Below are 14,486 nucleotides of genomic sequence, written 5' to 3' on the forward strand. Positions count from 1 at the left end.
ATGTATGGGCTATCCAAATTTATTGTTTATACTAGTGGTACTTGCATGTGAATCGATGTTGCAAGCTGTAATTCCTAGAAAGGAAGTCTGCACATTTTTCGTCGGAATCAGTGACTTCGTTTGCACTCTGGCATCAAGAGGCTTCGGATACTGGCCAGTCCTGGTGCCAGACTAATTACAGTACTGTTCCATGCGGAGACAGCTTTCCAAAGTCTGCTTTTCTGCTACAACTCAAATTCATTCCCTACGTCGACTTCTTCATACATCTGCCCGTTGCTCCTCCACTATAACCCTTCCGCTTCATATCGTGCACGATGTATACTCCGGCCCAAACACAACCGCTGCTTCACAGAGGAGTTTTAAGGGTATGAGTTCCAGGGACATCATTCAGAAGGAAAAACTTTCTGCTCTTATGGAGGTCCTTTCGCGTGAGACACGGAGTTATGCCAGAGTATGGTCATGCTATGTCGATTTCATGAACTACGCCGAATGCAACGATCTTCCTCTGGAAGTTCATCAAGCGGTTCTTCGACGTTGCGTCCCAGGCGCGTATACCCTGAGAACATGGACAGCGCGTCGCATGCGAGCAGGCCAAGCTCCTCGCATCCCTCACCATTTTGAGGCTCGTCTCAAGACCGTCATGCGTAATATCCGAGCAACAGGCGTAGATGCAACTCTTGACGACTACCATGTCGTTCTGCATCAGTTCGCTGCTGTGGGTCACTATACCGGTGCAATGCAAGTACTCGCTGAACTCACGCACGTCTGCAAACTGGACCCTGAATCGAAAACATTCGGCTTATGTCTCAAAGCAATCGCACACCGCTTGTCTCTACCAATATATAAGGTGCAGCGCGCGGACATGCTTGCTGACGCGAGCAAGCTTTGCCGGAAGCTACTCAAGGAAATGTCGGCTCGGGATATGCCTTTAACATCTTTCAATCTTGACTTGGTGATGCGTATCTTGAAGGAGGTGTTGGATCAGGAGGGCTTCTATCAACTCATGAAACTGGGTTATGGTATAGACCTAGATTATCCAGACCACCCTCCATTGCAAGGCTCTAGCATGTTGTCACCCTTTTCCACCGCCGCTCTCAATACCACCCTTGACATGCTCGGTCGCCTCGGCAATGTAGCCAAGCTTGTCCAAACTTTCGAGGTCCTCACCCAACCCCTTCCTCCACAAGCCAGCCAGCACTATTCACAGGAGTTCGATGATGAGGATGACTTTGGAATCGCAAACCCCGCGTCAACCGAGCCACACCAAACCCCCCACGCCCGGCCCAATACCACTTCATACAACATCTTGCTGAAGCATATCTCGCGCGCAGGTCACGCCACCTTTGCACGACATTACCTCTACCAAGCTGTGCGTCTGGATCGTTCGGTCGACCGTCTTTTACGGAGTCAGCTGTATCGTGACCCCCATGGCACGCTTGCACCGCACTTCAGCCTTAACCGGGGCACCATAATGCCTGTCTTTGGAGAGGCTAACAGAGACAAGAATATGGAGTTGATGCGATGGGTTGGATGGGTTACAAGACAGACCATACGGAGGAAGAAAAATGATATAGCATGGTACTCTGAACTACGCGACAGCCTCTTTCCTCCACCATCTCCCTCAGAACCTACTTCCTCACGTTCTCCCAGTTCCCCTCCGCCAGACGTCTCGACAGCTCTAGACGTTGATCTCGATACCCCTTCCACGCCCTCAGAATCTCCCCCACCAGAGAAAATATTCAATATAAACCTCCACCTGAACATTCTCCAGAAAAATCTAGACGAACTCGTGACGTGGTATGAGAACCGCTATGAAGTCGCGCTTTCTCGGACGACGCAACGGGTGAAGGAGCGACTTGGTAGGCGGGTCTGGGCTGGGAAGAATATTTATTTGCTCAACAAGAATGCTCGGGTAATTGTGCCAAGGAGTGCATGGACGAGGGTGGTGAACTTCAAGCAAGGAAAGACGAGCTTTTCAGGAGAACACAGTGACCGGATTATGCGGAATGGATGGGTTGCAGGATATAAAGGGCTCAGAGCACCCAGGCCCCAACCCCTGCAGTTCTGTAGGTCATTCCCTGGATGATCTCTTAATGTGACTGATTGGGTGTCTTTAGTTGACCCGTCATCGATGAGCTGATTTGACAAAGTGGCCGTCAGGTGTCGTCGCCATCTGGTCATATATACCACCTTTTGCGATACATCCATGTCAGGGTATCAAATTCACGCGGTTTCACTGCAACTTGGATGGCGTCGATACACGTGGATTGATTGCGGTTGCAGGTATCATACATGTTGAGATATGAGGCAGAGTCCAAGAAGACAACAACAATGTGATGCAAACATGAGAACGGGATTTCGGCTACAAAAGTTTTCTGTGATCTCCAGCTCGATCATCGAGAACTTTCTCCATCGCGTCCAGCCATAAGCGTATGTCGGTTTGGAACCGGGAGTTGTTGAGATTGCTGGTGGTCGACGATGCACTAACACCGATGCCAATGTATCTCGCAAGTGCAAGAACGGGCAAACGCCGAAGGGCGCGTCCTGAAAGTTGCTGTGCCTGTGGGAGTTCTTGGGCTACGAACGCCGAGAAGAATAGTTGGACTTACTCTGCATTTATCAGCAAGAGCCAGTAAGATGGACGCAAGGCCCTCCGGTGAATAGGGCAACATGGTACCACTTGCGATGGAGCCATTCTTGCTGTTCCCTTCAAGGTACAACGCTAGGTCAAGCGCTGGTACTGTCTACGAGGGATCATCAACAAGAAGATCAAGACGAGATCAAGTTCATGGCCAGCTCACTGTCTTCTGTAGGATTCCTTTTTGTATAAATTCGCACAGAGAGCTACGAAGAATCTCATAAATGGCTTCGCGTGGGGGTAAGTCGACGTATTGGATGATATCTGCTCGATCAACGAAGGCCGAATCTTCGAAAGGTAATCAGATATTTCGTGTGCATGGCCCTCTCTCGTCCTTACCTATGGCTTTTGCGAGGTTACTCGTGGACATCACGAGGACATTCTTCTGGTACCTTAGCTTGTCCAGTTGCGTGAGGAGAGCATTAACCACCTATCCACTTCGTGAAGAAGACGCATCATGAAAAACTTGAAGACGTACCCTCAGGCCGTCCGATGGTTCTGTGCCTGCCATGGCACCAGCTCTGGCTGCGGTAAGGGACTCCACTTCATCTAGAGCGTTATAAGCGGTGAACACAATGACCTATGCGTGTGCCAGATTTACCTATCAGCACAACAACGAAGCAGTCTTCGTCTTCCACCATTTCCATGATGTTGCTAAACAGACGCTGTACAAGTTTTCCGGACTCCGAGAACCAGCGAGAGAATAGAGAGTGAGAGTTGATCTCTAGGAGACGTGACTGAGAGTATCTGTTTGTTGCGAGAAATGTGAAGTGTGTAAAGTACACGGATAGCGCATGTATTGGACTTACCGATGAGATAATCGTATGGATAATTTCTGAGCAAGTGCTCGACATAGCGATGTCTTGCCTGTCCCTGGAGGGCCATGTAGCAGAACTACACGATTCCATGTCACCAAGTTAACTGGAATAGGGTCAGTATACATTGCAGTCGCCTGATTGCCTCACCCACAGTCGACGCCAGCATCACTCAGGACAAAAGTTGCATGAATGTAATCGAGTAACTTCAACTTGATGTTATCCGGATATATCAAGCCATCCCACAATCCCTCCCATGCCTTGCATGGAAGTTCGCATACGCTCGCAGCAAGCACATTCTCCTCACCATCTCTACCTGGTGTTCCATTAGCATATTCTTCGATCGCATCGGTTTCATGTGGTTGGTAAGCATGAATTTCCAGCGACACATTTTTGAGGTGTAATGATATCGATGGACAAGCTGATTCTGATACTGCGATGCGGTCCACCGATGAAGCAAGGGTCGGGTCTACTTCCCATCCATCGAGGACGGATGGGAGCTGGATGGGATCGTAGTTATTGGTGATGAAATCTCGGACAAGACCTTGTATGACGTCCACGCGTCGTCTAGATTTCGTCGAGAGCCGGACTTCGACTATCCGTCGCGATCAGATGGTTAGTATGATTTTACTTATAGCTGAGACTTACCGTGCACGGTCCATATTACTTCTGGTTTGCTTTCATCCATGCTTGAGTGCGATGCTGACTTCGCGTTCCTACTACTATCAGTCTCTATTTTTTGGGCTGGTGACATTCCGAGGATGGTGGTGGAGCAGAAAGACGCGGTAGACTCGGAGCAAACAACGCGTCAACAACGATTGCGTATTCACGTGACCTACTTATCACTGATCATTGCTGTCGGCATCAATTCTCTCATTCGCCACGATGGCAGAATCGGTTGGCGTATCCTGTCCGCTTCCCAGTGAACAAGACAATGTAGAGCAGGCCAAAGGAAATCCTGCTCTTGACTCGTCGACTTTCATTCCACCGGTTCCATTGGCGTCGCCTGGCATTATCATAGAATTCTGCGACCGAGTACGCAATGCTTGTTGCAAAAGCTTACTGATCGGCTTACTGTGATTGATGTGCTATCTGCTATCCAGTGTCGATGGTAAGGGGGACGAGTACTGCTAACTTCCAACTTTATTCATTGTTTATAGGCTCCATCGAGCGACCTGGGTTTCCACAGAGCTGTTCCTTACGTTCCCGCCTCCAGCCTTGAAGGCAATATCCATAATTCCTCTGAACTCCGAGGAAACTGGAGGTCGTTTCAGGGTCTGGCTCAACCTCGAAGACAGTCCCCCCCAATTGATGTGGGACAGGAAGATCGAGGGTGGTTTCCCTGAACTGAAAGGTTTGGTTAGCTCAGCTCGTTCCTTCCAGTCCATGCGATGAGATCTCTGACTGATGCTCTATCAGAAGCAGCGTATCCGCGACCACGTACAACCTGGGAAATCTTTAGGTCATTCTGATAACAAGAGCGAATGACGTGTCCAAGTGCCCTAGTCAAGCCCTGGTGGAAATTGGTCGTGAATAAAGCAACGTTGCATACTTACTACGTTACGATAGAGTGCATAAACTTTAATGTAAATTATAGTGAGAATCGGTTTCGTTGAATAAGTCCGTCGCGAGAAGTGCTTCACTTTGTTCTCCGCCACACCCGCGGACGGCAGTAAACCTTGGGGACTTACTGAACTTGATTAAATTCGCGCCTGCGAAACCGGTTTCTTTTCCTCTCAAACAACCATGAGCACCGAGAGGCTCGAAAAGCTCATTAATCAATGCAAAAGCAACGGTCGGTAGTATGCCTTGGGAATTCCGGTCATCAGAACTCACAGTGTCCACAGACGTTGACCAAAAGGTTGATGCCGTTACGAAACTGCAGGCAGAGTTCGAGTCGGGCATAGAAGTACGTGTCGGTTACTTGGTCAATGAGCTGAGCCTCATAAACTGGTTGGTACTTAGATCACCGAACCAGAACCAGTCATCTCTGCCCTCAAAGCATGTCTTCGTATCTCAAATCAACATCTAACGACCGCCACGCTCTCTGCCCTTCCTCCTCTACTTCCCTTGATCGTTTCGCGTAACTATGTTGTCCCAAACGCAAATGCGCGCCCATTATCAGCATCGTCCTCCACGTCGTCCACTCCCGGACCGTCGCATGACTTGATGGTTCTCCGCCAGATTATGAATGCGTTTCTTCCAGCTCCTGGCGTCATCGAGCGTCTCGGTGATACCCGCGAAAAAGCTCGTGATAAGGCGCGTGAAACACTGATTATCCTCGGTGGACTGGCGTTCAGGGCTCCATCTGGTTCAAAGATGAAGGATAGCAAGGGGGGTCCCGAAACGCCACTTGCGATATTCGAACGTTTCTTCAGAGATAGCGGCTTTGGAAGCAAGGTTGCCAGAGTCCGAGAACAAGTAAGTAAGATCTTCTGAGTTGGTATGTCGGCGTCCTCATATTCTACCGTAGTCATTACTCGTCCTCGTGCACATCCGCCGAACTCACCATCTTTTTCCTGTTCGACCGTACGTTTCATTACTAGTGGACACTTTGGAAGACACGGATGGCAATGTTCGCGCATGCGCAACGCCTTCTGTTATTGAACTCTTCACCGGGCCGGGCGTGACGGACGCTGCTCGCTCAGACCTCAAGAAAGAGATGACGAAGAAGGGGGTACGCAAAGCGATGGTTGATAACATTCAGTCACAGCTCATGCATTCCAGTCGTGCTGCTGGAGCAAGTACACCCCAGAGCGAGGGCTCCGCGGGAAGTGGAGAACCCCACGCAAAGAAGGAGTACATTCCTCCAAGCATGATGCTGCAACAGAATCGTCGGCCAACGGTTGGCGCGGCATCTGGAGCTACGCCTGGTATGACGAGGGCAATAAGTCAAGGGAACGCGAGAGAGATCCCGAGGCCACCAAGTCGAGCTGCAGTTGTCTCTCCGCCTTTGTCGTCACAGCCTTCAAGCGAAGCAGCTAGTACGGTTGAACCTGCTTTCGTATGTTCTGCTTTATTATGCCTCGCAGAAATTTATCTGAGCAACGATTATAGATTGCATCTAGCCGAGATCTGGAAAACGAATTTCTAGCATTTGCAAAATCGTTCGAGGTACTGTCGACGCCCTTGAAAATTTGGCCAGCCTTCTTAACTTGCGACATAGGGGAAGGAAACAGAACACAACTGGGCTGCCCGCGAACGTGCCATTCAGCGTGTCCGTGGTATGCTCTCTGGAAACATCCATACAAGATATCCTGATGTATTCCTCCAATGCCTAAAAGACGGATTCATGCAGTCCTCCATAAAAACAGTAAGCATCCAAAACTTACCAAAAACGTCTTACACATAGCTCTCCTTTGTTTCAGCTCGTCAGTTTGCGGACAACGGTTTCTGCAAACACCTGCTCCCTTTATTCCGAGCTTGCCATTGCGTTGGGCTTAGGGATTGACCCGTTTTGTGAAATGTTGTATACGAATCTGCTCCGAATGGCAGGATTTACAAAGAAAATTGCTGCTCAACAGTCCCAGCGATCGCTCGAGGTCATAATGGAGTATGCTTCAGCACATCCTCGGGTTCTTCTTTCCCTCCTTTGGAACACTCTCCAAGAAAAGACGGTGCAATCTCGAACATTCGTAGTCTCCCACATCACCCACTACATCCAGCTACATGGGACACGGGCGAGACCGCATATAGAGGCGAATGGTGGTGTGGAGATCCTCGAGAAGTCCTTGAAGAAGGCGTTAGCTGATCCCAATCCTGCTGTCAAGGAAACAGCCCGCAGTGCATTTTGGGAATTCAACGGTGTCTGGCATGACAGGGCAACTGTAATCCTCGAGTCTCTTGATCCCATAGCACGCAAACAGCTGGAGAAGGCATGCCCAGATCCTGAAGTTATTGCCAATCTTCCTGCAACTACACCAAGCACACCAAACGTCAAGAAGAGCAGTGTTGCAGCCGCGATTGCCGCCAGTCGTGCCAAGGCCAAAGCGATTGCAACTGCGCCCCCTACTCTGAGACATCAAGCGACGTCCTCGTCACACGCGACACGCGCAACGTCACCTCCAGCACGGAGAGTTGTTTCGCCAATAAGCCCTACGGTTAAACCCTCGAATGGGCGCAGCTCGCCATCGCCAGCTTCGAGGTCCTCGCTGTCCCCTCGTTCATCCCTTTCCCCCCTTACACCATCAAAATCACGCGTCCTGGGTGGTACTATGCCTCGTTCTGTAAGCTCTGGCGCGGTCCTGACGTCGTATTCACGTTCCTCCACCGATTCGTCGGTGCCATCCAGCCCCGAAGTAAACCGACGTCGAGGATCTTCTCCTCTTGTTCCACCCATTCCACCTAACCACTTATCTACCATCCGTAAAACTGTGCAGCCGAATCTTTCGGATTCCTGCCACGACTCACCGACCCCCCGGTATCATGCACCCCCAGTTTCAATTCCAGCCCCAGCTCGCCAGTCAACTGTAATGCCCGATATTAATGATGAGCAGACGCTCCTACTAGCAACCGCTATACCCATACCTGATGACAGTGATTCTGAGATGGACGACGAATCTGTCAATCTCATGTCTTTTTCGACTCCTTACAAGGTGTATCCTCCGGCGCCCAGTCAACAACGCTCACTCTCTCCCCGCTCGGATCGTTCAACGCCTTACACTAGTTCTGATGCATTGTCAAATAGAAAACCTTTAGAGATAGCACCTATCGAAGACGCCCTTATAGCTCGAGCTGAGCAAGCACAGAGTGCTGCGGAGCGATTGCTGGAGCTGAACGACCCGGACGGTGAGGATAACCAGCACTCCACAATTCCTCCATCGCTGCTCCTTGGACGTAGCGGATCTGCGACGCCAAAACCCAAAGCGCAAAATGTGCCAGCGATAATACGAAGCCTGGCTCCTCCTCCTGTGACCCCCGACAACCGAACCGCAGCCATCTTCCGCCAGGCAGCTTTATTCAAGAATAGTCCTGCAAACATCAAAGCTGTAGACAACCTCGTGAAGCCAGTTCAAGACCAGGTGCATGAGACTGGTTGGTGGTTGAAACGCACATCTAGTGAGTTGTCATTAGTTGCAAACCCTTGCTATTTTCTGATTTTGGTTTTATGCACGTAGCCCTCGGACATGCCACACCCCTCAAGGCAACTGCAGCTGAAGATCGAGTACAAGAACTCAACAACTATATTACCGCACTGGAAAGCGATCAAACTGACATTCGGGTTCTTCAAAAGTTAGCGTTGTTGTGCAGCAGCAATCCCATACCTTCCGCAACGACGTCTCCCCTGAGTCCTGGACTAGGACTTCCTTCCACTGTTTCGCCTTTCCTTGGCATCAGTCGCTCTCTTCCTCCACTAATCCCTGATATATGGACGAAGGAAAAGAGCTTTGAACGACTATTCAATGCTCTGATCAAGTTTCTTGATCCTTCAAGGGTGCGCTAGTTTGCTTTTGATTGGTGCCATTAATTACTCATTTGACGCATTGGAATAGGATGCAGAGCAACTTGAATACGGCCTCATAGTTCTTTGGGAATTGCTGAGCTGTCAAGCACCATTCGTGGAAGGTCGGGAAGCTGACATATTCGCAACTTTGTTTACTGTGCGGTACTGTAATGCTGTTGATGTAAATCCCATCCCTTGCTAGTGTCCTCTATGCTCATGATAGTTCTAGGTTCTTGAAGCAACTAAAACAATCCGCGATGCCCTTGCAACACGCATCGAACCTGTTTACGGTCTAACTACGATGCACGGCAGTCTGCGCGCGTTCCTAGCTGAGCTTTCGTCAGATATGAGTGCCAAAGACGCATCGCACGCCTTTGGACTAATCGCCATAGGCAAATTCGTTATGCGCTTGCCCGCTGAAGTACTCGAGGAAGAACTTCCGCGCTTAAAATCCACCTTGATGGCGGCGCTAAACAACACCACTCTCGTCATTCGCGAAGCTGCGTATGCTACCATCATCGCTGCGCAACTCGTGCTCCGGGACGAGACTCATCTCTTCGCGTTGCTCGACGGGCTCGATGATAACAAGAAGAACTTGCTCACGTACTACTTTGATAAGCACGACGCGAGGGTCCTTGGCATAGATGGCAACGGTGTTGGAATGACGAAGTTGGAGGGTCAGATGGGGAGGTTGGACAAGTTGATGAATACCCCACAGAGAGAGAAAGGCCGTGCATCAGAGTAAATACTCATTGCTCACGGCATTCCATGATATGCTTATGTTCAGCGATTGATATGGATATGTTTCAGAATTACCACTCGTTGGTATGTCTACTTTTTTCCCCGTTGCTGTTTGATTTGTATTACTGGCGTATATATATATCACGTTCAATTTTTTTCTCTATTTCGCACTTGCAACGCCGGTCCCGTTTTATATATTACTCCTCATGCTGCGTAATACATTTGATTCTTCTGATTGAGTGGAGTAGTTGGCATCACAGATGCCATCACTGCAGGATTTGGCAAATCTAGCGACGAAGAGCCACTCTCCATAAGAAGAAACCTATGCCTGAGAGCATTCCACCGACATGACCTGCTGTGTCCGTTGTCGTTCTCTGCGACATCAATCAATTCAATTGACTAGATAACACAGCGAATTACGAAATCAACTCACAGCATCTGTGACACTTCTATACACATCAAACGCGAGGATCCCAGGAAGGAACGCCCACGCAGGACAAGGGATGACGAAGAATATTAAAAACGTCGTCCTTGGAAATGCACAGGCGTAAAACGCAATGGTTGCCAATATTGCACCTATACAACGTTTCAGTAGATGAAGAGGAATATTAATGAATGGGTGAGGAGATGGACAGACCGCTGGCGCCATGTGAAGAGATGGATTCATGCTTGTAGAAACGGTTCCATACAAGACTCGTCACGCTGGATGCGATGCCGCCTGGTGTTTCTCGTCAGTAGCGTCGCATGATTGAGAAGTGCATAAATACCAGTACCGAGAAAGTAGAGCCCTAAGAAACGCGAGTTCCCGAGGACTTGCATGACGCCAGGGGCCATGAAGTAGAATGAAAGGCCATTGAACAATGCGTGCTCTATGTCTTGATGGGAGAAGCATGAGGTAATGAGCGTCCACCTGCCCGATGAATCAGGTAACAATTAAATCACCCAATAAGAGTCAAACGCACGCGCGACCGGAGGTGATGTTCTCCCAATTCACTAAAAAGTTGTTCCGGAGGAAGATCCAGAGTGTAGGGTCCCGAGTGGTTTGCTGTGGATAGCTGTCAGCTGTACCCAATACCTCGGTCTTAATGAGAGCGTAGCGCCTACGAACGTATGTGGACTTGGCACCTTGCCAGAGAAGAAAGACGCCAGCGTTTATTGCGATGATGACCACGAATATGACGTTTCCGTTTATTGAATCCAACCAGTTTGGCCTGCGGGGTGGACGACGGGAGGAACTATACCGAAAACGAAGCAGGTCTCTATGAGTTGCATTACGCAGTTGCGTACGAGCAAATTGAAGGAAGGTTGGCAGTGAACTTGTACTAGCCGTGACTGGGGTCGCGATTTGTGCTGGCAGTGACGAGAACGGTCTTAGTTGTGGAGAAGAATTAAATTGGAAAAGGGTATTGCAATGAGCCAGGCGACTGTTGCATTTTGATTGTATGATAGAGCGGTGAAAGACATGCAAGCACCTTTTCGACATGAGCAAGTTCGGAAGAGTGTGCATGTTGAGTCTTGACCGCAACGTTCAACCTAATACAATTTCATTGATCGTAAACAACATTGTCAGGGCTGGCGCTAGCTCATCATAGGCCACGGCGACTAAATGTCTCATCATCTCTTCTTGCTCTCTCCGTCTGATACGCCAATATACGGTTTGACACACTACTCTACTAAGCTACCACAGCCAACGTCCTCGTCACTTTCGTCAAATTTGCCTACATGGTCTACTTCTGCGTTTGCGGGCACGTTGACGGCGTTGTCAGGAGCGTCTAGCGCTACGCAGTCTCATCACGTCCAAGGGGGCAGTGTGAGGATGGGCGGAGGGCAAGATCGACATGTGATACAAATGATTGCCAACGCAAGTCTGGACGTTATTGAAGATGTCATGCGAAAGGAAAGCGCCATGTAAGTTATTACATTCCTTATCATTATGTGCTTCACTGATCATGGCAGGTATCTGAAATCTGTAGATAAATTCAATGAATGGACGGTGTCTGCGTTCATCACCCCAGGCAGTACGTTGAAGCCTTCTCTCATTTATTATTCTCATCCTCGCGTTAGACATGAAATTCATTCTGCTGCATGAGACCAAGAATGATGATGGAATTCGGTCCTTCTTCCACGATGTCTGGGAATTATACCTCAAGGTTAGTCGCCCACGGATGATTCTGGAGTTTGTCTGACCCGATTGGCAGACAATGTTAAACCCATTCCACACGGCACATTCACCGATACGCAGTACTGTGTTTGATACACGGGTCCGGGCGAGTGCGAAAAAATATCTTTGACATCGGTACCTGGGGAGAGGCCACATGCTGTCCAAATGTGGGGAACAAGACAATAACTTTCATTACACGGCATACACGTGTAGTTATCATAGGGACCAGGAAATGCAGCTAGACTCTGTAGTGGAGTGCATTACGGAGATCCAGGTTGAGCAATACTAGTTTTAAAACAAGGAGGCTGTGAGCTTGAGTGCTGTGTGCTGAGCTCGACGTTGACGACGACTATAGGGGGTGTTAGGGGGGATGACTGATGTAGCACTGCCACTTGTTATATCGCTTGGCTACTTTAGTACTCTCGATTCGTCCAATTTCTCTCCGCTTTGCTTTGGTTTCCCTTTCTCTTTCATCATCAACAGCATAATAAGCTTCTCCTTGCCATTCATAAAAATCCTATAAAATCCTATAAAACAGTTTTCTTTATTTCTTTCAATTCAGGCGTCCACAGGACTCCACATATTATAAATTCATCCAGCTCCCAACAGCCAGCAGACAGAACTTTCCTGCGTGAATCTCATTTTAAAGAGACTTTTATACCTCCATTGCTCGTAAGTTCACCAGTTTCATATCGCTCTTCTCCCTAACTTTGCTCTAGTTGTAACATTTCATCACCTATCAACAACATAATCTGTCTTGTCCAATAATTCTTTCAGTGTCGTTTTAGTACAAAGGCCATTGCCCAACTCGCGCTCCCTACGCAATCTTCCCATTTTTTGTCTCAACTATGGCCACTATGCAGTCCAACAACCGTGCCTCCCTTCTCAACGGTCTTCGTACTGGAGGCGTACGATCTACGTCCATGTCTGGTCCTCATACTGCCGCTTTGGGCGGTTCATTCAACATCCCACGCTTTGTGTCCAACCAACACTCTGTTTTCGTAGAGGATGATGATGGTATGGATGAAGTTGCCGAGCTTTTCTCGCAGAACATGTACATCAATAATCAGGCAACTCGTCCCTTGACGGCCGCAGTAGACGGTCCAAACAATCGCTTCGTACAGCAACAAATGGCTGCTCAGAGTGCCCTCAATCCAAACAGTCTTCCATTTTATCCCCTCTTATTCTCAGGGTGTGCAGCCACAAAATCCTAGCGAGGTTCAGTTGCACGCCTATCAGCAGATGCAGATGATGCAATTGGAAATTGCGCGGTTACAGGTTTGTTGATTTATTTGATCTTTCACACGCATGCTAACGACGATCATACATTGTTCTAGTCTGAGCAGGCCCAACGTAATGCTCGTGCTCAAGCTATCCTAATTCAGCACGCTTTGCGCCAGCAGATGCAGAACAGGAGTGCGAGCGCCACGATTCCTCCCGCCACTGCAGGCCCTCTTGAAACAAGCTTCGATATCCGTCCTGTTGGTGGCTCTCCGCCTGCGCGGCGTCCTAGTCAGGCTGAGCTTCTCAAGGCTCAGCTCGGAGTCCAAACTCCCCCACTCGAGGACCAGGTGCCAATGACGGCTACGCTGGGGGGACGAGCCGGTGTGCGTGTCACCTCTAGTGTCGCTTTCCCGAGTAGTCCCGAGACTCCGATTAGGGGATCGTCTCCCCCCGGGCAAACCACTGTGATTAGTGGTGGTACGTCACTTGGAAATTCCTTACCCAGCGGTAATGGACACACAATCAAAGATAACACACCTTCCAAGTCGGATGTCGCTGTGTCTTGGCGCCGTGGCAGCACCACTAATTCAGTTTTGAATGGCCTCCGCACGGTCTCTGCTGTTTCACCGAGCGTTAAAATCACACCACCTCCTGGTGAACGTGTTTCACCTCCTCCTGGAAGTGGTGCTACGTCTGCCAGCAAGGTGCGCCCACGCCCCTTGAGCTTTACGGCACCTCTTTCACGCACGCTCCCTGTCATTGCCTTGGACTCTGGCAGCGAGCACGAGGATGCCTATTCAACTTCAAGTTCTGCCTCGCTCTCCAACCCCACTACCCCTCACTCCTCATCTTCTCTAGACACATCGCCACTATCGCCTCGCGAGGAAGCAACCAAGAAATTGTACGAGGGGTTGGGAATGGGACGTCCTATCTTATCTGCTTCGCCCATTCCCGTCGCACATAAATTTATCGGCCCTTTGAGACAGCCTCGTGGTCCGCCTTCTGGTGCTGATGAATTAGGACCCAAGAACTTTGCCACGCGCGTGCGCCGTAAGGCCATCGGCGGCCTGGGTGTTCTCATGGGTGCTCGCGAGCGTAGGGAAGCAATTGAGGCATACTAAACACGCTCGCTCGTTTCGGCCTATTTCAAAGTTCAGCCAACTCAATATTTCGTCATGACTCGTCTCTTTGGTTTCAACATTACATTCTTTACGACAAAAACATTATCATCAGCAACAACAACAACAACAACTGCCTTGTGTGTTAAATCCAACCCTGGAGCTTTACATTGGAACGGACACGTTAGTGCTAGCGCTTTGTTCTACCAGGCCTTCCCTTCATTCATTTCACCTTTCGCTCTTACGTTTTACGTTCGACCTTATCTATCACTCCCTGGCGAGTGTTTTAGCTACTTTGTGTGTGGGCTTTTGATGCCTAGTAGTACTCGGAGCCCCTTTTCATCTC

General features: G+C 49.4%; 7 protein-coding genes across 7 annotated transcripts; 5 read left to right on the forward strand and 2 right to left on the reverse strand.

Annotated features, from left to right (window-relative positions):
* Positions 1-89: 89 nt before the first annotated feature.
* Positions 90-2,286, forward strand: BJ212DRAFT_1026420 (uncharacterized protein). Its single transcript, XM_041328871.1, has 2 exons — positions 90-2,066; positions 2,118-2,286. Exons 1-2 carry the CDS (start codon positions 191-193, stop codon positions 2,138-2,140), a joined length of 1,899 nt encoding a protein of 632 aa, XP_041195669.1. The 5' UTR covers positions 90-190; the 3' UTR covers positions 2,141-2,286.
* Positions 2,287-2,362: 76 nt separating this feature from the next.
* BJ212DRAFT_1297800 (AAA-domain-containing protein) lies at positions 2,363-4,141 on the reverse strand (the record flags this gene model as incomplete). The annotated part of the gene is made up of 9 exons (XM_041332630.1): positions 2,363-2,560; positions 2,610-2,744; positions 2,802-2,926; positions 2,978-3,068; positions 3,117-3,187; positions 3,240-3,385; positions 3,448-3,559; positions 3,608-4,048; positions 4,102-4,141. 9 exons carry the CDS (start codon positions 4,139-4,141, stop codon positions 2,363-2,365), a joined length of 1,359 nt encoding a protein of 452 aa, XP_041195670.1.
* A 197-nt stretch (positions 4,142-4,338) lies between these two features.
* On the forward strand, positions 4,339-4,941 carry BJ212DRAFT_1266699 (Rdx family-domain-containing protein; the record flags this gene model as incomplete). Its single annotated transcript, XM_041330594.1, has 4 exons — positions 4,339-4,488; positions 4,557-4,564; positions 4,614-4,812; positions 4,873-4,941. 4 exons carry the CDS (start codon positions 4,339-4,341, stop codon positions 4,939-4,941), a joined length of 426 nt encoding a protein of 141 aa, XP_041195671.1.
* A 258-nt stretch (positions 4,942-5,199) lies between these two features.
* Positions 5,200-9,641, forward strand: BJ212DRAFT_1478516 (clasp N terminal-domain-containing protein; the record flags this gene model as incomplete). The annotated part of the gene is made up of 10 exons (XM_041339722.1): positions 5,200-5,248; positions 5,301-5,362; positions 5,419-5,874; positions 5,927-6,457; positions 6,511-6,567; positions 6,620-6,766; positions 6,822-8,511; positions 8,571-8,887; positions 8,946-9,077; positions 9,126-9,641. 10 exons carry the CDS (start codon positions 5,200-5,202, stop codon positions 9,639-9,641), a joined length of 3,957 nt encoding a protein of 1,318 aa, XP_041195672.1.
* Positions 9,642-9,837: 196 nt separating this feature from the next.
* On the reverse strand, positions 9,838-11,151 carry BJ212DRAFT_1339913 (uncharacterized protein). Its single transcript, XM_041335077.1, has 6 exons — positions 10,746-11,151; positions 10,600-10,682; positions 10,411-10,547; positions 10,275-10,355; positions 10,071-10,213; positions 9,838-10,011 (listed from the first exon to the last, which is right to left on the reverse strand). The coding sequence occupies exons 1-6, from the start codon at positions 11,142-11,144 to the stop codon at positions 9,925-9,927; spliced, it is 930 nt and encodes a 309-aa protein (XP_041195673.1). The 5' UTR covers positions 11,145-11,151; the 3' UTR covers positions 9,838-9,924.
* On the forward strand, positions 11,152-12,191 carry BJ212DRAFT_1339915 (Sedlin). Its single transcript, XM_041335078.1, has 4 exons — positions 11,152-11,545; positions 11,594-11,655; positions 11,702-11,787; positions 11,836-12,191. Exons 1-4 carry the CDS (start codon positions 11,244-11,246, stop codon positions 11,926-11,928), a joined length of 543 nt encoding a protein of 180 aa, XP_041195674.1. The 5' UTR covers positions 11,152-11,243; the 3' UTR covers positions 11,929-12,191.
* A 455-nt stretch (positions 12,192-12,646) lies between these two features.
* Positions 12,647-14,143, forward strand: BJ212DRAFT_1297805 (uncharacterized protein; the record flags this gene model as incomplete). The annotated part of the gene is made up of 3 exons (XM_041332631.1): positions 12,647-12,990; positions 13,013-13,076; positions 13,136-14,143. The coding sequence occupies 3 exons, from the start codon at positions 12,647-12,649 to the stop codon at positions 14,141-14,143; spliced, it is 1,416 nt and encodes a 471-aa protein (XP_041195675.1).
* Between the last annotated feature and the right edge of the window lie 343 nt (positions 14,144-14,486).

Source organism: Suillus subaureus (assembly GCF_016647635.1).
Source record: "Suillus subaureus strain MN1 chromosome Unknown BJ212scaffold_8, whole genome shotgun sequence".
NCBI classification, from domain to species: Eukaryota; Fungi; Basidiomycota; class Agaricomycetes; order Boletales; family Suillaceae; genus Suillus; species Suillus subaureus.